Source organism: Sciurus vulgaris (genome assembly GCF_902686455.1).
Source record: "Sciurus vulgaris genome assembly, chromosome: 17".
NCBI classification, from domain to species: domain Eukaryota; kingdom Metazoa; phylum Chordata; class Mammalia; order Rodentia; family Sciuridae; genus Sciurus; species Sciurus vulgaris.
This window is the reverse complement of record NC_136478.1, coordinates 19,312,979-19,340,135: the sequence shown is the minus strand read 5'-3', so window position 1 is coordinate 19,340,135 and position 27,157 is coordinate 19,312,979. Positions and strand designations below refer to the sequence as shown.

The 27,157-nt window shown below is 55.5% G+C and overlaps 1 protein-coding gene and 1 long non-coding RNA gene across 2 annotated transcripts in view; one reads left to right on the top strand and one right to left on the bottom strand.

Moving 5' to 3' along the window:
- Positions 1–7,877: 7,877 nt before the first annotated feature.
- LOC306648890 lies at positions 7,878–26,450 on the bottom strand. Its single transcript, XR_013760525.1, has 4 exons — positions 25,427–26,450; positions 24,796–25,381; positions 10,811–11,300; positions 7,878–8,108 (listed from the first exon to the last, which is right to left on the bottom strand). It is a non-coding gene; the product is annotated as an uncharacterized lncRNA (long non-coding RNA).
- The window catches only part of CDH5 (cadherin 5), a 37,457-nt gene continuing 27,201 nt past the window's right edge, over positions 16,902–27,157 (top strand). Inside the window, exons 1-2 of the mRNA XM_079119300.1 lie at positions 16,902–17,057; positions 26,459–26,681. Of these exons, the coding sequence (XP_078975426.1) occupies positions 26,478–26,681 (204 nt within the window). The 5' untranslated portion in view covers positions 16,902–17,057; positions 26,459–26,477. The remainder of the gene's footprint in view (positions 17,058–26,458; positions 26,682–27,157) is intronic.

The window sequence follows — 27,157 nt, the reverse complement described above, 5'->3', positions numbered from 1 at the left end:
CCTGCTCTCATCCATCAACCCAGTGACCCAGGCTGCCTTCCTCTCCAACCTCACTTTTCAAACAAAATCAACACGGTTTTAAAATGTTGAGACTCAAATTCAAGCCTGTTAGGGTCTAGATGAGGTGTCCCCCCAGAAACTCACAGGTAAGATAAGGCAAGAAGGTTCAGAGGAGAAATGATTGGGCTGTAAGAGTCTTAACCCCGTCAGTGACTTAGTCCCCTGATAGGGGTTAACTGAGTGGTACCTGAGGTGGAAGGTGTGGCTGGAGGAGGCGGGAACTGGGGCGTGGTAATGGAGTCTCTCTCTCTCTGCTTCCCGATCTCCCACCGTGATGTTCTGCCTCTCCACGAGCTCCAAGGAATGGAGCTGGCCTTCTGTGGACTAAGACCTCTGAAACCCTGAGCCTCCAAATAAACCTTCCCCACCGCCCCCCACAGCTGTTCTGGTCGGTCCTTTAGTCACAGCAGTGAAAAGCTGTCTGAAAAACAAAGCCCATGTCTGGTCCACAGCATTCACCATCGCCAAGTCCTTTATACCCTCCGGCCCTGAGGTAAGGACCCCCATGCTGTTCCTCCCAAGAAGAACAAGGGCCTGACTGCCACCCACGTCCAGGCCAAGGTCAAATATTCTGGGTGTGGCCAGGCCAAGGTCAAAGGTGGAGTAAATACTCTGGGCGTGGCCTTAACTCTTTCCTTCCGTCAGTAGGAGGGTTCTTTCCCTGAGTGGCTGACTCCTGCTGGCGTGGACAAAGAGGACAGGAAGGATCCTTTTAAAACAAAAATACACAGCTCAGGAGAAATTCTTTTTGGCAACATGCGTGATAAACGCATGTTCACATGTGGGGATGCATGTGCTAGTCAGTAGGCACACACACACACGTACATACTGATGGACACAGTTAAGACACACATGCTTGTTAACACACATGCTTGTTAACATAGATGAGCAGTTCCCATACCTAAAGAATGCCAGGAAGACAGCCAGGAAAGTCCCCCAACATACTGCACAGAGGTTTCTCAGAGCAGCGGCCCTCCCGTTCTGCCTCTGCTAAGTCTCCAGGCTCCAGAAGTAAGCACCAGGAAGGCTGTTCAGAGCTGCACACGCAGCCTCACGGACCAGCTAAAACCCAAGGGATGGAGGGTGGAGGAAGTGGTGGGTGGGAACACCTGCATGCTACGATGGGGCCCAAAGGGGATGAGGCCCAGCAACTATGGGACCAGGGAAAGGCAGACAAGGCAGATGCCAGGGCCACCTCTGATGAGGTACGAGACTCTACAGCACTGCCAAGAGCCAGTCCAAGCCCCCAAACAACAGCAGCCAGACAGGTGTCCACAGGGAGAAGGGAACAGGGAGAGGTGGTCAGGATGGGTGTGAGGTAGGACCTGTCGGGTGCAGATTAGAAGCTCAAGAATGTTTGTGATGACCTTGGACTGAGGAAATGCTCTGGCTTTCTATAATAATCCAGGTAAGGATAATAAATGGACAAAAAGACTGTGACATATTCTATTGTAAGTGGCATACTTAATGACACTCAGGAACTGAAAAAACAACTACTAATACCTTACAGATAACTGAATCTCACAGACAAAATATCAAGCAAAAGAACACAGACACAGGGGAACAGGTGCGACTGTCTTTATACATATAAAAGTAAGTGGCAAAGGGAATCTGTGTGGTTAGCCAGGCTGGTGCTCATCTTGGGTAGGGAGGGGGTTGATAGGGATATGAGGGAAGTTCTGAGGTTCTTTTATTGAGCCGTACATTTAAGATGTGTGAACTTTACTATGTGCTTTACTATTTACTATGTTATTCTTCAATTGTTTTAAGAGTGGGAACCTACTGGCCATCAGGTGGCACCAAATCTAGGATTTCCTCACTGCAGGTGAGGACTGCAGTTGCACCTGCTGGGCTTTGTCCTGCAGGGGGCACCCTTCCTGCCTCCCTGGTCCTACCAGGCCCTCTTCCCAGGAGTCTGTAGGAAGCATTCCAAGTCAGGCAGACCCCAGCCAGGAAGGGGCTCCCAGTCTCACTCGGACTCCACACCCCACCCACCAGAGAGCCCTGCTGGGGAAGGGGACAGGGAAAATAACTGAAGATACTAGAATTCTCTAGAAGCATATCTAGTCCCATGGTTAAACTGTAAGCTTAATTCTGGACATCCTCAGAATCCAAAAATATATACTTCAAAGTTCAGACTGTACCATGCAGTCACCAAATCTAGGACTGTCAGAGCTGAGGAGAGAAGGCACTAGGATCAGCCGCTCCATTTGGAGCCATGACAGCTGAGGCCAGAACAGACAGTGGTTTCTCCCCCACCTTTGCACCGCCAGTCAGTGTCAAAGCCAGAACCAGAATATGGTCTCCTGACCTCCAGCCCTGAGCTCTCCTCCTGACTAGGGACAGCCACTCCCATCTCTGGGTCTCGGCCGGTCCCTCTATAAATCAGTCCACTGGTCTTGACAACCTTCCAGATTTCTTCCAGCCCCATATCATGTCATCCTCTGGTATAGGCAGAGAGAGAGGAACAAAGATTTCCAGAACTGACTCAGTTTATTTTTCTGGGGAGCAGATGATGTCTGTGCAAGCAGAGCCTGCAAGGAAGTTCCTTTGACTTCTGACCACTGCCTCATTCCCACAAGCACTAAGGTCCTGGGCTCCCAGTGGGATGCCTTGGTCCTCAGGGCCATGGAGAAACACTTCCACAAGAGGAAGGGTGTTAGGTCAGCAAGTGATGTGCCCAGATTTGCACAGGGCACAGATCACCATGACAACCAGGCTGGAGAGTTGGAAGGTAGCTAAATGGGGTCTCAGCAGTGATCCTTCCCATAGAGAGAGAGGCCCTAGCTAGGGAAGGGAGGCGGAGGAAGGAGAGGGAGGCATGGGTTCTCGAGGTATTTAGGAGGGAGTTTTCTCAGAAAGATTGAATACGAAAGATGAAAATTAAATAAATAAAAGAGAATTTGGGCTTCCCTGTGTCTCTAAATCTGTGAGCATAGGCTAAGAAGCACGTTTGGAAGAAATAGAATGTCCCATTTTGGAGCTACTTAGTAGGCTGTTAGCTAAACGGCCTGAAATTCAGAAGAACAATCTAACTCCAATTATAAGTGTAAGCATCAGTTAAAACATGAGAGAAGGGAGGGAAATACTTTTATCTGCAGTTCCAACCCTGACTGATGGGTAGTGAGTTTTAGGAGGGATCCTGGAACTATGTATTAGCTCGAATAAGTAACATTAGCTGCAGTAACACCCAGTTCCCAAATCTTGGTGACTTAACAAAAGAGTTACTTGTTTCTGCCTCACATTACAATCCAAACCAGTGCAGATGGCCCTCCATGCAAATTCCCTTCAAGTGATTAAATCAGCTGTCCAGGCTCCTTTCACTGTATGACATCCTCAGCCCCCACAAAGGACCTCCACAATCACCCCAGAAGAGGAAGGCAGACTGTGAAGGATTACGCAGTGGGCTGATGGCCAGGCCTAGAGGTGGCATACAGCACAGAAGCCACAACCCATGGCCCCAGTCAAACTGCAAGGAGGCTGGGAAATAGAGCCTCCTGTGCCTAGGAAGCAGAAGCAGGAACATTGATAGTCTCTGCTATAGTCTCTGCATAAGCCTTGGATACAAGAGAGAAAAGAGATCTGTGATCAATTAGCAATGTCTGATACTGTCACTTGAGTGTGAAAATGACCTGGTAGGGGTGGGGGCAATGAAGGCGTGAATGAATCTGAGCTCCTCCTCCAAGCAATCATCCTGGACTTCCTGACAATCACACCAAAGCCAGCACTTGGTAGATGAGCCTTTTCTTTCTAGCTTATCTTTCCCCTGACCCTGGCCTTCCTCAGCCCATTGAGAAGACAGAAACTGCTAGAAGATGCTCCTACCCAAATACACTCTCAAAACACCACCTCAAAACACCACCTCACCTTTTGATCCCAACTAACCCAGGTTGGCCCACCTCTCTGACCAAATTTGAAGCTGAAGACATGAAGCTTTTGTGGAGTGTGGTAAGCAAAGATGTCCACATCCTACTCCCCAGAACCACTGGGTGTGTCCCTCAACACAGCAAGGGGGATTAAAATTACAAATGGATCTAAGGCTGCTGATCAGACAACCTTGAGGTGAGGAGATTGTTCTGGAATATTTTGGGTGGGCCCAAGGTGATCCCAAGGGTCCCTTACATGCAAGGACACAGGAGAGTTGGCCTCAGAGAAGGAGGTGGAGCAGTAGAAGCAGCTGTTGGAGGCATGGGGCTGCTGGCTTTGAAGATGGCAGGGGCCAAGGAACACAAGCAGCCTCTAGAAGTTGGAATGGCAGTAGGTAGGCTCTCCCCTCGAACCTGCAGAAGGAATGTGGCCCTGCAGACACCTGGATGTTGGCCAGGTGAGCTCCACATCAGACTTCTGACCTCCAGACTCATAAGATAATAAGTCTGTGTTGTCCTATGCCACTAAATGTGTGGTACTCTGTTGCCATAGCAACAGGGAACCCAGACAAGATAGAACTTCAGTCACTGGCAAGTAGTCAAGGGGATAAGGGAAGGAAGAATGTGGGGGATATTGGAGCCCTCTTGAATTTCCTAAACTCAACTTCAAGGTGGGCTGCTGAGTCTTCGGCATGAGACCTGCTCAGGTGGAGGCCCTCCTGGGTGACAGGAAAGCAAGAGGCTGTGACAGGGCAAACAGAGGCCATGGCCAGTCCAGCATGGGGCCCATAGTGACCTACTGAAGGCAGGCCAAGGGGACAGGGTGTGGAGTCAGCCAGGTAGGAAAGGCCCCAGTCAACTTGCTGTGTGGCCCAGGAAAACTCCCACCCTTTCAGAGTCCAGGTTGCTCACCTGTGAGGTGGGATCTGGCACTGCTGGACAGATGCGCAAGCCCGCACTCAGGAAGGACCTCGGCACGTCGCCCGACACGTGGGGCCTCCAGGGATGCTCACCTCCCACCCGCCGCCAGCACCACGCTGAACACAAGACCTGCTGTCCCCTACCAGGCCCTGCCCACATCTCCCCTTTCCTGCCCCCAGATGTGCTTCTCCAGGGCTGACCGTGCTCCCAGGAGCTGTGGCCAGTGGAGGAAGAAGGATTCCCAGTCAGCACAGCCCACAGAGGCTCTGGAGGTTGGGGAAGGTAAGGGAGGAGATTCTCCCTCATGTGGCCCAGAAGCAGGGCCCACGCGGACACCTCCAGGTGGCCAGCTCAGTCTTGCATGCCTGTGAAGCCTGGAGTGGGTGGCCAGCTGTGGTCAGGGTCCTGGGGAAGGTCATGTTGATGCAATGGGAGGGCCTCAGTTGGAGGGAGGGGAAGGGGTGCTAGATGGCAGGAGCAGGTGCAGCCCTTTTCTGCTGAGGCCCCCAGTGCTCCTGCAGGAAGCTTACCTGCCCGGAAGGTGCAGGGGTGAGGGGTTCCCAGGGGCTCCATGATTCAGAGGGGCAGATGCCTCTCTGCACTAATGTGCTGATCTTAACCAAATCAACTCATTTATCTCTGATGTTTATGACCAGGGACAGAATCACGTTGGGGAAAAATATTGCTTTTCAAATTTGCATGTGTTTCTTCCTCGTCCCCTGCCAGTAAGCAGAGGCGGAGAGTTATTTATGCGAGGTTCTGATTAGCCCGTAATGAAGGTGTGGACGCCTATGACAAACGCAACAAGGCGGTGAGGGACCCCTTCAGGATGGGGAAGCAAGGCTGAGGCATGGCTGGAGACCCCATGGGCCCCTGCCCGACATGTGGGAGCCCAGAGAGGCCAGCAGAGGTGGGGGAGGGGCGTGTGCAGCTGTCAAGGACCCTGAACTCTGACATAGAGAATCGGGGAACATTCAGGGCCTCCTAGGCACCACGGAAAGTGACAGTGACTCTTCTTGGCACGGCTGCAATGTGGCTGGCAGCAGGATGAGAGTGTGATGAGGCAGAGATAGGGTCCAGGAACCAAAATCCTCCTACACAGTACCACCTGCCACTTACACAGCACCTACTCGGCTCGAAGTCCTAGGGCACAGCTTTTCTATCAACCCTCATGGTGTGACAGCCATAGCTGCCACATATTGGCATGCTGACTACAGGTGACACTGTCCCTGCCTGTCACACAATGCCCGCCAGAGGTCTTTCCTATTTCCCAGGTGAGAAAACCAGGGAGGTTAATTCACCTGCCCTGGATCACACAGCTCCAGGCCTGGAATTCACACTGAAGTGGATGGAGTGTTAAGGCCTGAAGAAAAGCAGGCCCTCGTTGCTCTGCCAGGCTGTCTCTGCAAGAGAGTCCCAGGGAGATCCCAGAATGTCCCCTACTGCCCCAACCCACTGCACACCAGGCTGCACTGCCTGAGTGTCTGCTGCTCTCAGAACTGGGCGGGGACATGGAGCCGACCACCCCACCCTATTTCTGCAGCTACCTGCCCCAGTCCCTCGATCATAATTCTCCCTATGTTTGGAGCCCTTCCGCTTACTTATTAGCCAGGCTGTCTCAGAATTTATGCCGAATCAATGTCGTAGCCACAGCTTGGCTGTGAGCATTGATTTCTTGTATTTAAGATGGAACTAGTTTAGTTCAGAAGTCCAGAGCACAATTCTCAATTTGACTGAAAAGACGCTTCTTGGTGAGAGGATTCCTGGAAAGCACCCGGAGATGGAGCCCCTCTGGGAGAGCAGCCTTGACCTTCAGGGACAGGGTTCCCAAGGTGGCACCTCTGTCTCAGGGAGGATAAAAAAGATGGAGGACTCATCTCTGAATGTCCTCCAGGTGCCAAATCAGGCACAGGGCAAGGTCATGGAAGGAGGGGTTGGTCCTGTTTATCCCAAACTGCATGCCCTTGTCCCTGGCTGGTCAGAAAACCAGGCTGAAAGATGAAACATGAGACCATGTTGCTGCAGTGGGAATATGTGTCCTGTTTTATGAAAACTCATCTGTGACAAATTGATCCGGGGGTTGGATCTCATAACCACTAGACTCAGGGACGTCTCATACTTAGAGGCAGACAAACCTGAGTTCGCTGTGTGAGCTGGGTGAGCTTCTCAACCTGTCTGTGCCTGGGTTTCCTCATTCAGGAAAGAGGTGCCAGTGAGATGCACACAACTAGGAATACCTTAATACTCAGCCAAAAAGTAGTCCTTAAAATGGTCATTCGAAATTTGTCCCAAGTCCTAGGACTCAGGAATAAATATAGCGTGCCTATTTATCATAGGAGAAACCCAAAGTATTATAAATAATACATACGTTCCATGTGTAAAAATTACAGTTCTCCTGCATCGTAAACTTGACTTTAAAGTAGTAAGTCACTGCAGCAGAGTTACAGAACTGCAGAGGAAGGAGGAACTGTAAATGTGTTTTTTTTCTCGTCCTCATCTCATCTGGGTTCATCACAACACAGGGACAGGGTGGTCCAGCCCCTACTTGAGCGCCCCCAAGGACAGGGAGCTCACCACCTCCCTGGTTTTCTATTCTACTTCAGGTTAAACTTGGCTGTGGTTCCCCAGGTCTGTCCCGAAGGGAAGACAGACAGTGTCATGTGTGGCCAGGCCAGGGCAGGCAGACCCTGGGCAGGTCTCAACCTTTTTAATGCTCTGCAGCCTTAGACAAATGATCTGACCCCTATAAACCTAAACCTCCTCAGCTGTGGAATGGGGATCAATAATAACAGCCACCTCGCGTACATTGTGTCGTGAAGGCCAAATAAGGTCATCTACGTTCCCTGTCATTATTTTTATCATTATTATTCCAACCAATGACCAAGTTCCCTCCATTGCTCTCACCTGTGTCTTTCCTACTGGGGGGGCAGCCGATTTTGACATTTTTTGGTTTTTGTTTGTTTGTGGAGCCCACATTCAGGACCTTCAACTCATACGTGCAACATTATGTAATAATATTCTAAACCATTTCTTTATCCTTTCCAAACCTTCGGATCCCACTGCCCAGTCCACTCCCTGTGCCAGCAGGGCTTGCATCGCCCCCTGATCCCATCGATGGACAACAGAAGGTCTTCTAAGTGGTGCTGATCTAGACAGGCCTGGGAGAGAGCCCTGTGGCATGCCACTGGAGACCTCCCTCTGGATCAGCGTTCCCAAATTGCATTCCTTGGACTTTTGTCTCCCCTGAGATGCCACGTGTGTCTGTGAACAAAGGAACTTGCAGTCAGGTGTGGGTGACAAACAACAGATACTAAAACAGCATCAATGTGAAAAGAAAACACGCTGGCTCATGACCATTTCCACGCCAGGGCTTACCTTCCAAAGTTACAAGTCCTGAAGCCTCTTCTGTCCACTGTTATTTTATAGAAGAGTGCTATCCTAGGAGCTGCCTGAACTCATAATCCCCAGCCACCCCCTCCTTCCTCCACAGCCTTCTTTTTTCCTATGCCCTGCCCTGGACAGAACCCCATGCACGGCAGTGCTGAGACACTTCCTGGGGCTCTTGTCTGGCCACACAGGTCAACGTGCTGGACCACAGCCACTAGTTTCGATTCATCTCTGTGTGCTCCTATCCAGAACCTGGGCACCAGCTCCAAGGGGTGGTCCCCCTCCCTCACCACTCCTATACCCCCTCCTTCTCACCCCACCTGCCTCCACAGGAGACTCTTTTCCTCAAAAACAGACCTGCTTGGAACATAGGGGACTGAGCAACTGGAAAATTCTATGTCTCTCCCCATGACGTCTGAAAGCCAGTGCCTCCCTCAGGCTGCCTGTCAACTGAATCAAGGTTGCAAACAAAGGTCTGGCAGCCCTGAGGGTGATCCAAGCTGTCCTGCCTGGGCGACTCTCCATCTGTCCCTACAGGAATCAAATCTGTCCTGCCTCTCCTGGGGTCAGGAAGGAGCTCCCATCCACAGTCCTCAATCACACACCCTGCCATCATCCCCCTCTCCTTCTCAAAGGAGGCTTTTTTGAAAAATGGACTCAAGCCTCCCAAAACTGTCTGTTCCAGAACTGAATGGTTACTTCGGTTCTTACCCCCTTCTGTCCCCTGGGAGCCCCTTCACACTGTCCTTGAAGATGCTCCACAGTTCTCATTTCTGGCCACTAGATGGCAACATCAGGAACCATTTGCTTCTCCGAAGAAAACTTAAGAAATCACAGATGGTTCCTAGTTAAATCAAAAGGAAGGGGAGGTGGAAAGGCAGGCCTTTAGAATCCTCCCTCTACCTGGCTGTGTCTGCTGGGCACATCCTTTTATCTCCCAGATCTTCTGCGTCTCCACATTTGGATGATCGATGGCACCTGCTTCCTAAAGCTGAGACTCGAGCCAGGGAGCACATCGAGACCCCCAGGAGGTGCGAAAAACAGTGAAGTCCAGCCCCCATCCATGCCAATTAAATCAGAACCTCTAGTGTGCCTTCTCCTCTTCTACTAGTTAGGGGCGGTCAGGCGGAGTGGGGACTCCACGTACAACCCAGAGTGAGGATCTCTGCTCCAGGGCCAGGGCTCCCAAGCCTGTGTGAGCATCCGCATGGCTGGAAGAACTTCAGTGACACTGATCTCTGGGCTTCCCCACCGAGTTTCTGGTTCAGCACCTCCAGGTGGGACAGCAGAATTTGCTGATGTTACCAGGTCAAGCCGCACCTGGGGAAGCTGTCCTGGAGAGAGGAGCAATGGATGAACTACTGAATAGCACACGGGAAGCAGGAACTGTCGAGCCTGGCCCAGAGGAAGTCGAGTGGATTTTTTTTTTTTTTTTTTTTTTCATTTCTCTGATTCTCCAACACCATCTGGACATCCACCCATTCAAGTCAGTTCCGACACTAAGCACCCACAATGGGCACAGATTAAGGGCTCAGTCTCAAAAGACTGTCCCCATTCCAGACACCAACCATTCACAGGATCCCTGGGTGGCCCACACTGCTGGCCCAGTCGAGACCAAGCTCAGGAGTTCCCAAACCCCCATGACCTCAGATTAGGCCATGGCCATGGCTTCTCAGGTTTGATGGTGGTGAGGTTCAGAACACACTACCCTAAAATATGGCATCTTGGCATTTGAGAAATCAGCAGAAGCAGGAAAGTCCCTCTCTGACCTCCTCCCACCTTCTCACCTGAAGCAGGTAAGACCCTCATTCAAGAAGTCCCCTCTTTAAGGATATTGGGCAACTTCCCCAGATGCACAGGCTGCCCTGGGGATATTCTTGGAGATGGCATCTCAGCCCAAGGCAGGGGAGCCCCAATGGCAACCAGGTCTCAGGTATGGAGTCAGGAGGGTCAGAGATAGCTCCAGACTTTAAGAAGTCATTTGCACAGACCAAAGACACCCAGTTTCTGCCCCCAGAGAGGCCTGAGCTCCTGCAAGGTGTCCACCACCTGGCTTGCTCTTTCCTGCCTCCTGGGCTCTCTCATGCTGGCACCCCACCCCAGGATGCTCACCCTGGCCCCCTTTCCCTGTGGTCTACCCTGGGCTTGGTGGCAGTTGGAGCAGGCCTGGAGGAGGAGGAGGAGGAAGAGACTTGAGTCAGGGTTTACAAAGCACTTAGAGATCTGTTGTGTGCCTTCTCAGGCTGCCTGTGAGTTCAACAGGACATGGCAGGTCACAGTCATGTCACAAAGAGGGAAATTGAGGCAGAGGCACTGATTAGCAGCTAGGGCAGGACCTGAAATCAGTAGGCTGGCTCCTGGCTCCAGTCCGCAGCTGCCAGAGCTGTGCCCCTCTGCCCTGGAGAACCACACTTATTAGAACTACATGCAAACCAAGGTCAACAGACCTCAAGAGGGCCTATGCATCTAGAGCATTAGCCCCGGAGCATAGAAGATTTCTTTTGACTGGTAGAGCCTCTAGTCACAATGGCACAGAAGCGGAGTGAGCCTGAAGGATCCCGGAGACCTCCACCAACCTGAGGGATCGGTTCTGCCCAATCTGCTTGGATCCTCCCCAGCAGCATCCTTCCCAGGACCCGCTGACTCTCCCTCCCCTAGCCGTTGTGCAAAAGACCCACGTCAGGCCCCGGGGGCAGTGTGTGTTGAGGGGGGCTGGAAATGGCCTGGAGAAGGAACAGAGGGGCGGGAGGCAGACATCCTGGGCTCGCCTGGTGGGACCTGCCATACAATGCTGAGGCTGGGGCCAGAGCTCCATCTGCTGGCCCCATCAAGGTGGACTGGCCCTGACCCACCTTCCTGCTGCACAGATGGCGAGGCCTCCTCCATTGTTCTCCAGGACGCCTCGACAGAAGGTGCAAGGAGTGTGGAGCCGTGAGATAGGAAGTTGCAGCTTCCAAAGGACCGATTCGGGCCTACCCTCCAGCCAGGGAGGCAGGTCCTTGGTTCCATTCCGCCCTGCCCAGCTTGTTGGGCTGCCCTGAGCCAGGCCTTGCCCTCTCTGGGCATCTGCAAGAGATGGGGGTATGAGAGGTTTACTCAGTGGGTGACATAGGCAGATGACTCCAGACCACAGAAGAGGAAGGAGCTGCCCAAGACCTGGCCCTCCCTGAGCTGGCGGGCACCCTCTGCTCCCTCGTGCCCCATGAACACCACACGCAAGGCCACATCCCCACGGACAACCACATCACCATGAAGCCACCAAACAGCCTGCACGAGCTCCGCCCTCGTGCGTGCACACGTGTCCTCGCACACTGGCAGGTGTCCCTGCCGTTAACCTCTCTGCCAATGGCAGAGTCCACAGGGACGGGCACACAGGCGGGACCCACCCTGGCGGGACAGGGAGGTGAGCAGGTGAGTGAAGTGAGGAGCCGTAAGGAGCGCCTGTGCAGAGTGCACCGGGAGCACCATTTTGGTGTCCAGCAGGTATTGAGCACCTACTGTATACCAGGAATCGTTCTATGCCCGTTACATGAATCTTCTCAATTCCTCCTTCCAGCAACCCCATGAGGAAGGCACTCAATGGCCCCCATTTTGCAGAAGGGGAAACGAAGGTACCGAAGGATGCGGGATTGGTCCAAGATCAGTTGGACCACAGCGGAAGAGGCAGCTCTGCCCCTGAATGACTCCATGCCCAGCATAGTGCTGGGCGTCATCAAGTTGTTTTTGTTTTGTTTTTTTAATAAATGCACTTTAAACAGTCCCAGGTTATCAGGAGTACCAAGAAGGTGAGGGTGGGCACCTGTAGGGCACCACAGGGGACCCTCCCCAACTGGCTTCTCCTGTTTCCCAGAACTGGCAACTCAGTCTCCCCACCAGCCCCGAGGAAGCTGCAGGGAAAAGTGAGATCCAGCTGGAAAAGCGCTTGGCCGCCCTCCCCGCTCCCCGCCCCCTGCAGACAGGCATTGTTCTCACTGTGGGGAATGTGGTTCCTGCTCTGAGGGCCCCTTCCTGGCCCTGGGGTGGCACTGCACTCCTCGGTCCTTCCTCAGCAGCTCCGGTGCGGCTGCATCCTCAGCTGGTAACCTGTGCTCCCCAGCCCGCGTCCTCTCCTGGGCCGGACCACAGCCCACGCCAGTGGCCACATGAGGACATGGTGGACTGGACAGGTCCATCTCCTGGGGCACCCGTGGGGCCTGTAGCCTCGAGAGCTCCCCGCCATACTCTCTGTGGCCCCATCTCCAGTGGCCTCTGCTCCCCAGCCCAGCCCCCCACTCTCCCTTGCCCAGCCCATCCCCTCCCATGTGTGCTCTGTGCCTTCCACCCACTGGTCCCTCTGCCTGTGCACCCTTCCCCCTCTCTGTGCTTGGTGAGCTCCTGACCGTCATTTCAGAGCAGCTTGGGAACCCAGGCCACCTCTGAGCAACCCTAGCACAGGTCACACACCTCTATCACCAGCCTGGCCCCACTCAATGTGGTTCACGCTCATGTGGGCATCTGTCTCTCCCACTAGAGTGGGAGACATCAAAGGTAGGGACGTGGCCTGGTTCACCTTTATGTCTCCATGCCCAGCATAGTGCTGGGTATCATCAAGTGTATTTTTTTTAAATAAATGCACTTTAAACAGTCACAGGTTATCAGGAGTGCCAAGAATGTGAGGGTGGGAATCCTGGTTCTATATTCCTGTGTGACCTTGGGCAAGTTACACAGCCTTTCTGAGCCTCAACTCCCTCTTCAGGACATTACCAGGATCCTTGAGTGAAGGCTCTGGGTCCAGTGGTCCCAACAGACCTGGCTCAGTCACCCATCCCAATATGGGCAGAGACCAAGGGCAGGAAAGGAGTTTTGACCATGCCAGAAAGAATAGATATAGGGTAGGGTGAACAACCGTCTGCCTTCAAGGGACAAGGTGTGACACAAAAGGGGAATGAAGGTGAGGGTTGGGCACTCACGTGGCGAGGGCTGGCACAGCTGGCAGGGGAGGTCATCCTGGTCAGACGTGCCCTGGTGGGTCATTATCTCAGCACTGGTTCTGTGACGCTGCTCCTGGGCACCATCATCTCTCAGGGCTGACTCCGTTCCCGTCTGGGATGGCGGCTCCTCTGTTTGATCACGGGGTGACTGTTCCTGCTTAGAGGGGCCCCCTGGCCATGGGGCCATCTGTCCTGGGAGCTCACGTTTGCCTGGGGGGAGTTTCAGTTCCCCCGGTCACAAACATACTTACGGATCTGCAGTTCCCAGAATCCAAGGTGACTGCTGGCACCGAGCAGGAAAGCTACGGAGCCTGGGACAAGATGGCACATAGTAGGTGCACATAGTAGGTGCCTCAAAGGCACACGGAGTGAGAGAGGGACAAAGTGGGGTTGGTTAGGTTGGCGATGCACCCCTGACACAGCCCTCCTTCAAGGTGAAAAGGGACAGTGTCTGCACAGAGCGTTTTGTGAGGAATGGCGGCAGGAGAAACTGGGAAGAGCCCAAGGGGCTTTGAACCTGATCAGGGGGGCAGGTGGGGAGGGACATAGTGTGGCACAAACCCCTTAGGGGCGGCAGGGGGTCCCATTGGAGAATGGGAGGCTGGAAGGAGCAGTGGTGCATTAGAGCTGAAGGGCACACAAGGTTGAAGGGGGCCGGCTCGGCCTCCACCTCCACCGGAGCACGGCTCTACCTGCAGTGAAGACGCTTCCCTGCCCGGACCTCGGGCGCCCCACGTTGTGGGGAAGAAGGAAAGACAACTTTTGTTTAATGAGCAACTACTGTGCTCAGTGTTATCTGCCAGGCTGTAGAGGGGCAAGAAAGCTGGCCTCTGGAGACAGAGGCGACTGAATTGTAGGAATTCCACGCCGCGGAGCTCTGCCATCTCAGGGCACACCTGACTACCTGACTCCTGGCCCAGCCTCCCCATCCTATAGCAGATCACAACAGGACCCCCGTGGGGCTGTGCTGAGGGCTGACTGAGGAGCCCAAGGAGAGGTGGGTGTGTGACCAGCGCACAGGGAGGCTGTGGTCCTCTGTGACCTAGGGAGGCTGTACATGTAGGTCCCAGGGTTCCGTCTCCAGCCCTTCTGCCTCCGTTGGCTTGGGGCAGGCCCAGGAATCTGCATCTTTGACCCCTTCACCCACCCAGCTGACTCTGAGGCAGATGCTTGAAGAGAAATATGCATTCAGTAAGACTTGTGACCTCTGTTTTTTCCTTCTGTCCCTTTGATCAGCCCTGCAAAGGCTGGACTCCTGCAAATTCCTCCTCCCCTGACACAGATGAGAGAAGAGCTCAGAGAGGACACAGTTGCCCCAGGTCATACAGGCCCTGACTGGCCCCAGGAGGATCGGACGGGACCTGGGCTGCCCATCTGGAGTTTCCCACCCCGCGCTCCCTCCCTGGTCGGACTTCATCCTGGCAGAGGCTGGGTGGGCTTCCCCTGCCTCGTTCTTACACCCACCCCCAGGCCCAGCTTCCTCCTCAGGCTGCTAATCTGGTCCTGCAGACCATCCCGTTTCCTGCCAGCCCCAGCCCAGGCTGCCCCTCAGCTCCAGTTGGCACTTCCTGCCCCCGGGCCCTCCTCCTGCCTCCTCTGCCTCTGGATGGGCTGGAGCAGGGCTAGCTGGTGCCAGAGACCAGGGATGAGCCCCTCAGAGGACCTGAGGGGGCACCAGCCTCCCCTCCTGGAGTCTGAACCACCTCTACTGTGTTGGCCTCGATCCCCCCCACCCCGGAGCCCAGGGCCCAGGGCACGTGCCTGGCTGGCCATCCGCTGGTTTACAGATGACAGGAACAGCAGCGTTCAGGGCACAGTCAACTTCCACACGGGCAGGGAATACAAAGGGAATTGGCAGGTGGTGCCAGAACAGGGCCCGTCCCCATCTGCCACCAGCGCCAAGTCTGAGATGCAGCAGGAAGTGATGCCCAGGCCGGCATGTCCCCATGAGCACGTAGACCAGGAGGGCAGGCAGTCTGCGTGGGGGTGGGGCCAGAGGGCACAGGCCAGGGCACCAGGGAGCCTAGGGCAGGCCTGGCCTGACTCCCACGGGCAGAGGGAGCAGGTCCACCGCTGAGAGGGAGCCCTGAGCCGCCGTGGTCATCTCGCGAAGGACTGCTCTCCTGCCAGTAGGTCACCCTGCTACACCAGCATCATCTGCCTTCCCGTCCGCAGACGCTCCCTGAGGACACAAACCTGCCCCCATAGCTTTTAAAAACCCAGGCCCCTGCTCCCGCTCACTGAGAAACTTGGGAAGAGAGAAATGGTCACTTGAGCCTCCACTTCCTGGTCCCCCGGCCCCCGTCACCCCCTCCATCACTCTTTTCTGTTTAACCTGCTCTGGTCAAAATGCGTGACCTCGTTGACCAGCAGCAAGTCCCTGCCACTGACCAAGCTGGCCCTGCTGCCACCCACCGGCCTCTCCTGGCCTTCCCCGCCTCCTTCTTACTGGACCTCGTCCTTTTGAGCCACAAACGTCGGAGGGCCTAGGGCGTCCGTCCCAGTAAGCACCTCCACGCCATGGCCTTAGGGACCAGCTGTACGCTTCTGGCTTCCCAAGCTCATCTCCAGGTCAGGTCTACTCGTTTTCAGGCACCAAACCCCAGCTCTGCTTGGGTGCCTCGTGCGCACCTCAAACTCAAGCTGTCCAGCGTGGAGAGAGCTCTACCTCCTCCTCTCCCTACAGTATCTTCAGTCCCCTTCCCCGTCTCCGGTCCTGACTACCTGACTGCTCCTGAGCAAGCCCCCCTCCAGGTCTCCACTGGCACCCCCGAGTGATGGACCAAGTCTGGGCATCCCAAGGACAGCTCTCCAAGGACAGAGTCCCAGTTTCTGCCCTTAGATTCCAAACCAGTGGCCTAGGGTGGGCCCAGCCATCTCTAGTTCTTAAAGCTCCCCTGGTGGTTGGCATGGTGAACAGGATTTGGGTTCTCACTTCCTCTAGCCTCTTGGTTCTGGGGTGCTCTGGTCCTTCTCTGACTCTTGTTTATCTAAAGACTACAATTATTCCCGTTTTACAGATGAGGAAACTGAGGCTCTGCAGGAACATGACTGGCCCATGGTCATACCAGAAGCAGAGCCAGAACACTTTACTTCACCCAATATTTCTGAACCCAAATGGCCCCCATGGACCCAGACAGGTGCCTTAGAACTCAAAAACACACACACACCTCTCAGAGGAAGGCAACCTGGCCCTCCAGTGCCAGGAGCTGCTGTCTATTTCTGTCTCTCACCTGCCCCACCCTGAGATCTCTGAACCCCCTTCACAGCCCCACCACATATGCTACAGGGTCACCATAAATGGTGCACAGTTATGGAAAATCCAGCTCAGGGTGAGGCTGAGCCTGGCTAGGTTGCTGGCTCACTGCTCTCCAGCATGACAGACAAGCACCTCAGCTCCACAGCACCTCAGCTTCCCAGGCTGTAAAATGGGTATGGTAGCACCTGCCTTTGGGGTTCCAAAGAGGGTTCTATGTGATGGTCCAGGCCCCAGCCCTTAGCAGGTGCTGGGCTCAGAGCCCCAGGCCAACGCCTGGAAATGGGGTCTGAATTAAGCATCCCAAGCGGGTCCAGGGCCAGGTCTCTGTGGGGACACCCTGACTGAGCCAAAGCAGCCGCCCTCCGTGGGGCCTGCCTATCTGCAGGCAGCCTGGCCCTCACAAAGGAACAATAACAGGAAGCCATCCCGGGGGAAGTGGGCCAGGGCCAGCTGGAAAACCTGAGGGGCGGTGGCCAGGCCTCCCTCGCTGGCTGGGTGTGGCTCCCCTCGAGGCGGTCAGCAGAGCTCCACACCGCACTCGGCCTCGGACAGACAGCCTGACAGAACGGAGAGAGCTCTCGGCCCTCAGGCTCGGTGAGTGGATGCTTGCTCCTCTCCACCTCTTGCCCATTGTGGGTGCCCAGGAGGGGAGGGTCCTGGCTTCCCCATCTGTAGAATGGGATCGTGGGGCGTCCAAGGGAGAGCAGCCCTTCCCAGGAGGACTGGGTCTCCTCTGGGGTCAAAGCAGGTCTAGAGAAGGTGTGGCCAGTGGTGGGGCCACGGGCACAAGTGGAGACATCAGGGCTGAGCGGGGAGTAGGACTCGGTTCCCCCATCAGCAGGCCTCTAACTCAGGGTGAACCCAGCCCTGCTAGTTTTCACCGATACCCTTTCTCCCCAGCACTCAGAAACCAATAGGGACCAGGAGCTGGTGGCCCCACAGCTCAGGGGAAGCCCCCCAGATGGACATCCATGAGGGCTGGAGCCCAGCAGGTGGGGGGCCAGGAGCTAGGAGAAGTTCACCCTGGGCACAGATTCCAGCTTGACCACTCCTGTGTGACCTTGGGGACTTTACCGGTCTCCAAGCCTCAGTTGGCTTGTCTGGACAACGGGGATAGTGAGTCTTTTTGCAATTTGTTTTAAGGACTGCGAATGATGCGCGTAGAAAGCTCTTGAGCAATTGGCGTCTTCATTTGCCCAGGAGCAGTCCCAGGAGCAGATTCTTCCCTCACATCTTGTGAAGGCCACGGGGACCTGGAGAGCTGGGTGGGGACGGAGGCGTGAGCTGAGCCAGGATCTTGGCCTCCAAACCCAGGCTCTCTCTAGCACCTGTGGTTCCTCCACACCTCGGGTTTCTCGGGTGTAAAATGGGGAAAACTGTCCTTTTCTTGGTCATTTACCTGTGGTGTTCACTTGGGCTTGGGAATGGCTCGTGGCGAGGGATCTGCGAGGAACTTCAGTGGGTGTGGTTGAATCCGCCCGCTCCCTTTGCGCCCCCAGTGGCTATGAATGCATGAAGATTTGACTCCAAGGCCAGTCTTGAGCCCCCCATCCCGCTCCGTCCCTGTCAGCAAGGGGTTGGGCACCCAGGGGAGGGGAGGCAGGTGGCAAGCACCTCTGGGCACCACCTCCGTGGCCCCCATGGCCTCCATGGCCTGTGTGGTGGGCAGACAGGACTCTGGCAGGAGATGGAAGGCAGCCGAGGAAGAGAGGTGCCTGGGCAGCTCTGAGGCGACCAGTCAGCTGCAGGACCAGAGGCCTGGAGGCCCAGTGGGGACGGCCACAGGCTCCTCCACAGTCTGGCCATGCTTAGCCATCTGTGAGCCCCAGTCTGAGGGCAGTGTGCGACCCCTCCCAAGGGACCCAGGAGCCACCAAGCACCCAGGCAGCCCTGCCAGCTCCAGCTCACTGTGCCCAAAGTTAGGGGAGGTGTCTGCCAGCTCCGAAGGGGTTAAGCTGCCACCCTGCAGCCTCGGGCCCAACCATTGTGCAGCTAAACAAGAGCCGGACATAGGGCAGGAAGCCAGAAGGGGCCACTCTTATTTTCTTCCAAAGTCAAATGACTCACAGCTCCACTGATGCCTTGGGGACCAGCAGTGGCCACTGTGGCCACCATCCCAGGAAAAAATCTCAGGAACTATCCCCACATGGACCCATTCCTCTTACCTCCATCACCCCTCTGTAACCCCTCATCTGACCTGAAGCTACTACAAGAATTTCCATTTGATATATGGGATCACTGAGGCCCAGGGAGGTCACAGGATTAGTCCAAGGACACACAGCTAGTACAAAGTAGAAGCAGAATATTAATGAGGACAGTCCTTTGGGCGCCGTGCCTATTACACTCCATAGTGAAGCTCAGAGAGAAGGAAGCAGGCACAGAAGCAGGCACAAGAACCAGCCAGGAGAACAGGGACTCCGGGGAAAGAATGCCCTCGGAGCTGGGTTCTGCATGCAGGAACTTGCTTCTGGCTGGGGAAGTGCGGAGAAATGGGGAGGGGCGTGGAGGGGGGAATCAAGAGGGCTTCCTGGAGGAGGAGCAGGAGCCCGAGATGCTAGGGGGGCCTTGGGCAGCCCCTGCCTTAGCCTCAGTCTCCCCATCTCTCTAGGACAGAGCTGATCCCAAAATGTATGCAGGGACCTCCAGCTGGTCAGATCCCGACAGGTACACAGCCAGGACCAGCTGGGCCATGCCGAACGTGATTTCCTTCTGGGGAGGAACCAGGGGAGCCAGCAGTCGGCCCAGGGCAGGACCCGGAAATGAGATCAGATGCAAGTCAGCCAGTCCAAGTCACAGTCGCCAGACAGGAGGGGTGGGCAGATGGAGGTCACGACACCCACACACTTACGGGGAACCTACTGTGTGCTGGGCTTGCACCTTTGAGCTCACCTAATCCTCCCAACCAGGGAGGCCACTACTGTGGCCCCCATTCCAGATGAGGAAGGAGAAACTCAGAGAGAGCAAGGAATGGGCCCAAAGTTACACAGCTCATGAGCAGCTGGGCAGGTTCAGACAGGAAGATGCATGAGGCTTCTTCTGTGTCCTAAGGAGACAGGAGGACTGACTGGAGGACCTGGAACCCAGAAACCCAGCGACTGGGCTATCGATTTGTTTCACATAGCAAACTGATAGTCTCTCCCCTAGAGACTGCATTGAGGTTCAAGTGTGGTGGTTATGAACATTGGGATTGATTGATTAATGATGTCTGCCACGGGTGAGAGGAGGGGTGACAGGAGGGGTGAGAGGCGCCCTTTGAGTTCTATCCTGCCAGTCCTTCCTAAAGAGGCCTCCCACTCACGGGTGGTGCGTATTCATCAGGACCCTTAGCCAGGATCACCTTATTGCTCCCCAAAATGCTGTAGTGATCTTGACAATGAGATGGGCCATGGAAGGAGCTGCTGTGAGCTTCTCCGAGTTATACTGATGATTGCGACACTCTGCCCACCCGACCTGTTGTCTGCAAATATACAGATTGGTTTTTATGTTCTGGGAGTGGCAAGGGAGACGTAGCAAGACCAGAACAGGAGACGGAGTCAGGCTGGCACACTTGGGGGGGACTCTGACTCCCGCAGCTCTGGGCCCTGCATCCTTGCCCTTGGATGCTGGACTGAAATGGAGACCTAGACCCAGAACTCATTTGGGTAGAGACGCTCAGGCCAGAAGGCAGAGGCCATCCTGGTGGCCACTGGAAGACCACAAGGCGAAGGTAGACTGGGCTTGAAAAAAATCAAAGCATGTACCCAGAGAACACAGGGCATCGGGCCCAGGGAGCAGCTGGGCGAAAGCCCTTGCAGGTGGCAGGAAGAGCATAGTGTGTCCTGGAGACTTCTGGCTCGCCTGTGGCCCGATGGGGCAGAGGGGGGAAGGCAGGGGACCTGGAAGGGTGGACAGGCGACGCTCTGTGCTGGAACTTGAAGACTGGCTTGGGAGCCAGGCCTCGTCCTACAGGGTAGAGTGTACACAGCAAGGCTGTTGGCAGGACCCTGCAGGGAGAGGAGCAGGTCTGGGGCCACAGGAGGAAGACCCTGGACTGAGGGGGCCACAGATCAGGGGAAAGCGCCAGGAGCCTCTCGTGGCTGCCGAGCCTCATGCCCTCCCCAAGGCCCCCAGGGCCTCAGCCTCCATCCTCCCCATGCAGGGAACTGCCAAGGCCCAGCTGTAAAGGTCGGGACTTGAGCAGACAATGTGGGGGGGCTCTGGAGGAGTCTGGGGCTCACTGCGTCCCACCCTGTCCCAGACCAAGGCTGGAGGAGTGGGGCCAGCAGTGGAAGAGACCCTCCAGGGCCACACAGGGAGCTAGGGTCCCCGCGCCCCCACCGGCAGACACACCGCCTGGGTGTTCTGAGCCATCTCCTCCCACTGCCTGCCCCTCATCCCTGACCCAGGGCCTCCAGGCTGGAGTCCAGAGCCTGCGGGAGGCTGGGCTGGGCCTAGCATTCCGTCCATCTTCACAGGCTGTCCCTGGAGCTGGGTCCGGCTGCCAGATCTCGTCCTGGCTGAAGGCCGGGTGCCTGGAAGGAGCAGAGGGCCTAGACAGGCAGCCAGGCGGCTCTCCTGTGGGCAGAGCCCATGCCAGGGCTGTCCTCACGTAGGCACCAGGGCTGGGGCCTGTGCGGCCTGAGGACGCTGTGTGGGCGTCTGACCTGGAGGCTTCCTCCGCACAGCCCTGGGACCGGTCCAGCAGCCCCCAGAAGCCCAGACTTGGCCCCGGAATGGAAAGCTTGAGCAGGGCTCTCTCAGACGGAGGGGCAGGTATCTGCCCTGCGGTCAGAAACAGGACCTGCCCAGGCCTCTGTCCAGTGCCCCTCCCAGGGGCTCCCAGTTAGCAAAGTCCTACCATCTGCTTAGCCACAAAGCCAGAGGGCCCCAGGGGTCCCAGGAGAAGCCCCAGCCCCTCCCCCCCCCACGGTTCCCCTCTTCAGTGGGGTCCCCGCCCTCCTGACGTGATTTAGAGAGCACGCAGCTGAGCCCACCCAAGCCCAAACCCCTGAGGTGGATAGGGCCACAAAGAGAAGGACCAGAGCGGGCTTTGCCTCAGCCCCACAGGATGAGTGACCGCAGCAGGGCTCCCTCCAGCGACTGGGCTCACCCGCTGGGCCCGCTGGCCTCTCACAGCTTCCCAAGTCCCTCCATCCTAGCGTGTGCCTCAGAGGGGCCCTTCGTCCACTTGGAACTGCTTACAAAGCCCAACACAGCTTCAGAGATGACATCAGCACAGATCCTAGATGACAGGGACCTGGGCAGGGCCCTGGCCTCTGTGCGTCCCACCGCCACAGCTGAGTTGCCCGAAGATTCCCTCTCCACCCACCCCTGAGCTCAGGCAGGTTCCCAGACTGCTCAGCCAGGAACTGCTCAGCCCAAAGCCCATGCCCACAAACCCCAGAACCTCTAGACGTCTAAGTCCCCAAATCTACCAGAGACACCCCAACCTTCTCCAAAATGTGATAAGAGCAGTCAAGAGACGTGACTCTCCTTGCTGAAGCAAAAAAAGGCTAAAATAAGCCTGACCCCAACTGTTCCCTGGCCACACCTCCAAACTGCAGCCCAGGGAAATTCTGTTTCCGGCTGTAGCCACAGCGAATCTGGCGGCCCTGACTTCCTCTCTATGGGCAGGAGGAGGAAGGAACGATTGTCCTACAAAACCCTCCCCCGCGGCCCTGTTTTGGTGGCCAAATTCCTGCCACAAAAACTAAAAACACAAAGCTGAGTGGTTTTTCAAATGATGCGTTCCCTCGGATTCCTCTGAGATCATGTGCAGAAGGAACCCAGGATTTAGAAAAGGATGGATTGGGCGGAGAGATCCAGATCTACCACTGATGAGCTGTTTGTCTCTGAGCCTCAGGCCCTTCATTTGTGCAATGGGAATGACAATTCCTACATCTTCAGGATGCTGGGGATCCTGGGAAAATGAAAGGAGGCGGTGCCTCCAAAAGCCAAGCCCCGAAAATGGTTTATGATCATTACATGAGTGTCACTGCAGAGAGGGAACAGGGCACGATGCACTATTTTGAGGGCAAGTTCAAATCCTGGCTCCATCTCTTGCCTCTCTGTGACCTGGGTTATGTCACTTCACCTCTCTGAGCCTCATTCTTCGGGCAAAACCAGACTGCTGACAACTACGTCAAAGGTTGTTAGAAGATTTAAGTGAGATACTGTGCCTTGGGGGAGGTGCTCAGGGATGTCAAACAGGAAAAAACTGTTTCAGAGTACGCCAGCCTTCTGCGTCAGGGGGCAATAATTACACCACCCCAATTCCCAAAAACCCCCATAGCTCCCTCTCTTGACAGGGGAACATACTGATATGGTTGACTGGGAAAGCCAGTGCCAGGCCCACTGCAGGGCAGGAGCTCGAAGGTGACCCACGTGTACCTAGGGCTTTCTTTCCAGGGCCCACCACTGGGCCTCTGATGGACACAGAACAGAACGGGGGCTTTGCCACACCTCCCAGAACACCTGGCGTCCTCCTGGGCCCACCCAGGAGTTAAGGCCCTGCGGTCGACGTCTCGTGCAGTCATCTATTCATCTGGCTGATTAGAGAAACCCTATCCCTGCCACTGTCTGAGTCCCCGGCAGGAAATCTGGGGTCCAGCGAAGAGGCCTTGTGAAGGGACAGCTGGAACTGGGCACAGGGTCAAGCAGTGGAGGCCCCCAGAGGCCAGGGACAGGGAAGCAGTTAGTGCCTCAGGACCAGAGGGACGAGGGAGGACATTGCCAGAGCCGAGTGAGAGACGGAAGCACCGAGGGGCTGCCCATCAGATGCTGGCAGCGCAGAGAGAAGGGAGCACAGCCGGAAACAGGAGTCGGAGCAGAGTCGCCCGCGTCCCTCCTCCGTCGTGGAGGACCGCTGGAGCTCCCCTTGACCACACAACCAGAGGCCAGGGCCACAAGCCCAGAGGCAGCACTCATGACGCAGGGCTGAGATCAGGGACAGGAGCCCAGGGCAGCCCCCGTGACCCAGGCCAGGGGTTGGTGGGGGCAGGGTGGGTCTGGCCGGCGGGGGAGGGAGAGCAGAGGAGCCTGCACATCCCCCACCTTCCCAGTGATGGGCAGCTGAGGCCCGGGACTGGGAGCAGACCCCAACTCAAGTGCATCCATTCCCTGGGCTGCAGCAACAACCTGCCACAAAGCTGGGGCCTAAAGGGAAACAAGCTCGTTTATGGATTAACTCACAGTTTTGGGGCTCAGACGGTTGAAATGGGTCTCGGTGGGCGGAAATCAGTGCTGCACCCCCTGGAGGCCTCCTGGGGAACCCCTGGCCCTCCCCGGGTGGAGGCTGCCCTCACTTCAAGCCTCCTATCATTACTTTGTGTTTTTTTCTGACTCTGGCCTTCTGCCTCCCTCTTCAAGGATGATGTGATTAACTGGGTCCACCCTCATCATCCAGATTAAGCTCTCATCTCAAATTCCGAAACCCCAAACCTAACCATGTCTGCCAAAAGCCCCTTTTGCCATATAAGGGAACATCCCAGGTTCCCGGGAGTAAGACAGGGACATTTAGGGGTGAGATAGTCATTCAGCCTATTACACAGATCTGGCCACCTCTCTTGTGCCCAGCCCTTATTGCTCATTTCCTTCTGACCCTGGGTACTTCTTTTAGTTCCTCAGATACCTTAACTGTTTCTCACCTCAGGGCTTTTGCACCTGCCAGTGCTTCTGCCTGATAGTCTCTTCCTCTTTCTGGTATCCCTAAAGCTGATACTCAGAAATGGGCTTATATCTCTCTGAGTGGGCTGGGGGGTATCAGTGGTAAAGCACTTGCTTAGCATGCACAAAGCCCTGAGTTCCATCCCCAGCACAAAAAAAAAAAAAAAAACAACTCCAAAGCCTTGCAGACATTTCCCCTGCATTCAGTCTCAGCAGCCACCCCTCACCCAGAGCCGTGTCCCCATTTCTTTTTCCTTTGCTTCTTTTCCTGTTGTTCTCACAGCAGTGTGCTCCTCAAGGGCAGGTCTGGCTGGCTGGCCCTCTGCCGCTCCCCACCTAGAGGTGGCGGCTGGGCCACACTGAGCTACTCAGTTCCTGCACTCACCCTGTCCTGCCCCGAGGCCTAAGAACTCTCTCCTCCTGTTTCCTGATTTCACTTCTGTTTGTTTTGCTTTTCCATTTCAGAGTCACTTCTCACTTGAGGGAGGGAGGAAGAACCAAGATTTGCAGTTTCTTTCTGGGAGGAAGGAAATGGCCCAAAGGGCCGGGCCACCAGGCCTGGGGCTGGGACTGCAGCAGAGGCAACATCTGCCTGCCGAGTCAGGACAGCTGCCTGGCCAGGACTCCCAGCTTCCCCTCCCTCCTCCAACCCTTTGTCCCCTGCCTTCCCCGGCCTGGAGCATCCTACCTCCAAGGGCACTGGCTGTCTTCCAGCTTGACCTCCTCCTTGATGGCTAAGAGGCTGAGGCCTGGAGGAGGCTGGGCCTCTCCCAGCACATGGCCCCTGCATTCTGGGGTCTACCCCCACTCTGGGACCCTGGGATTTCACTTCCTCCTGGAACAGCAGACTCCCTGGGCCCTGCTGAGGTCAGCCTGGCGCCAGTGGCTCCAGCGAAATGTTACTAGAGTTTAGAAGCCTCCTATGAGGTACAGAGTCCAGCCTCCCACATAGGCAGGGCAGGGCGAGAGGCCTTCCCACGCAGCACCCTGTGGGTCCTGGTGTCCCTCCAAGCATGCATACCGGTCCCCGCTCCCACTCACCAACTCTTCTCTACACCATCCCAGGAGCTGCAGGTCAGTGATACAAGGGACCCAGACTGGGTGGACAGGTAGGGCCGGAGTTGAGGAGGCATGTTGATGGCCAAGGGCATGGCCTCTAATTGCCTTGAGGGAATGGAGACAATGCTTGTTTCTGAAATTCAGGCAGAGGCCAGGCCTTGATCTCTGGTGACCCAGATTCCTAGCCCACAGGGTTGCCCTTGAGAGCATGCAACCTGCACAGCTGTACAGGGCTTGCATTTCAAAGGGCCTGGTGCAACCTGCACAGCTGTACAGGGCTTGCATTTCAAAGGGCCCGGTGCTTAGCTTAAGGCTCATCTGTCTCAAAAATTCTTCATAACTTTTGAAACAAGGGCCCACATTTCCATTTTGCACCGTGTCTGCAAATTCTGAAGCCAGACCCATGAAGCCAGACTCTCAAGCCCCCACCACCCAAGCCTTGGTCCCCGACAACTCCTGCGGAGAGCACCTGCACATTCTAGACTGAGGTGCATTCAGACACTGGTGTTTCCCTGGGACCTTCTGGAGCCAGCATCGGAGCAGACCTACCCAATGGCAGGCTGGCCGGGAGGGCACGTTTGTTCAGAGGATTCATAAAATCCCACCCCATCCCAGCTGCTGGGACAGGAAAGACAGTTTGAGCTTTTGAGACAGACAGCTTCAATTCCAATCCTGGCTCTCCTCCTCCCAGTCTGGGTGATCTCAAGAATGTTACTAAACCTCTCTGATGATCAGCTTATCTGTCAAATGAGAATCACAATTATTCCAACCTCGAGGGTTATCAGGAAGATTAAATGAGAGATCATACATAAAGCTCCTGGAACGAAGTCAGGCAAATATTAGGCTCTCAATAAAGGTTAGCAATGGAGGTCAGAAGCCTGGCTCCATTCTCAGCCCTGCCGCTGACGCCAGCGTGGACCTACCCTCCCTGTGCCTCAGTTTCTCCATTTGTAAGTTCAGGCGTTTCCCCGCCTGAATGCCTGGGTGGAGCTGGTGCAAGTGTGATTAGCATCAGCCTGTCCTCCTCCTCTGGGAGACCCTCCCGGCAGCCCCCTGGGCCTCTCACGCCCCCGCACCTGCTTCCATCCTCGCCCACGTACACGCACGCAGTAGGAGCCATTTCCGTGTCTGCCTTCTCCTCCCAGACTGGCAGCTCCCCTGGGTCAGGAACAGGGTCTGGTTCTGCTGTGTCAGCAGGGTGACAGATGAAGGGAGTTCACTTCTCCACGGGAACTACTCACACCCTGGGTAGTGGCCGCCATGTCCTGATGGAGTCTCTCCTCTTTCCCCAGACTGACTGCTCCCCAGGGGATGCAGACGCTCACAATGCTGGTCGCTGCTTTAGGGGCCTACCTTGGCCTGCTGGTGGCAGCAGCAGTGGCAGACTCTGACCCTACCCAACCTGACACTCCCGGCATGCTGCCTATTCACCGGCGCCAGAAGAGAGACTGGATTTGGAACCAGATGCACATTGATGAAGAGAAAAATACCTCATTACCCCACCATGTGGGCAAGGTAAGGCTCAGGTCCCATGGTAGGAGAAGCCATCTGCAGCTGGCCCATAGCGATGGTCTTGGTGGTAGAGATGGTAATAGATACTGGAGTGGTTGTAGGATTTGTGAGGGTAATGCCCACAGAGTGGGAGATGGTGGAGGTGGTAGACCTGGTGGTGGCACTGGTGGTGGCAATGATGATTGTGGTGCTGGAGACTGTGGTAGTGGAGCTAAGAAAGGAGAAATTGGTGGTGCTGGTAGTGATATTGAAGAAGAAGGTGAGGGAGGTAATGGTGATACTGGTGGAGGCAATGGTAGTGATAGTGATAGTGCTGGTGATAATGGTGATGATGCTGGTGACAATGGTGGTGATGGTGGCAGTAACAATGAAGGAGAAGGTGAGGGAGGTAATGGTGGTGGTGGTTGTAATGGTGATGGTGGTTGTGGTGGTCATAATGGTGTTGGTGGAGGTGCTGGTGATGGTGGTGGTGATGGTAA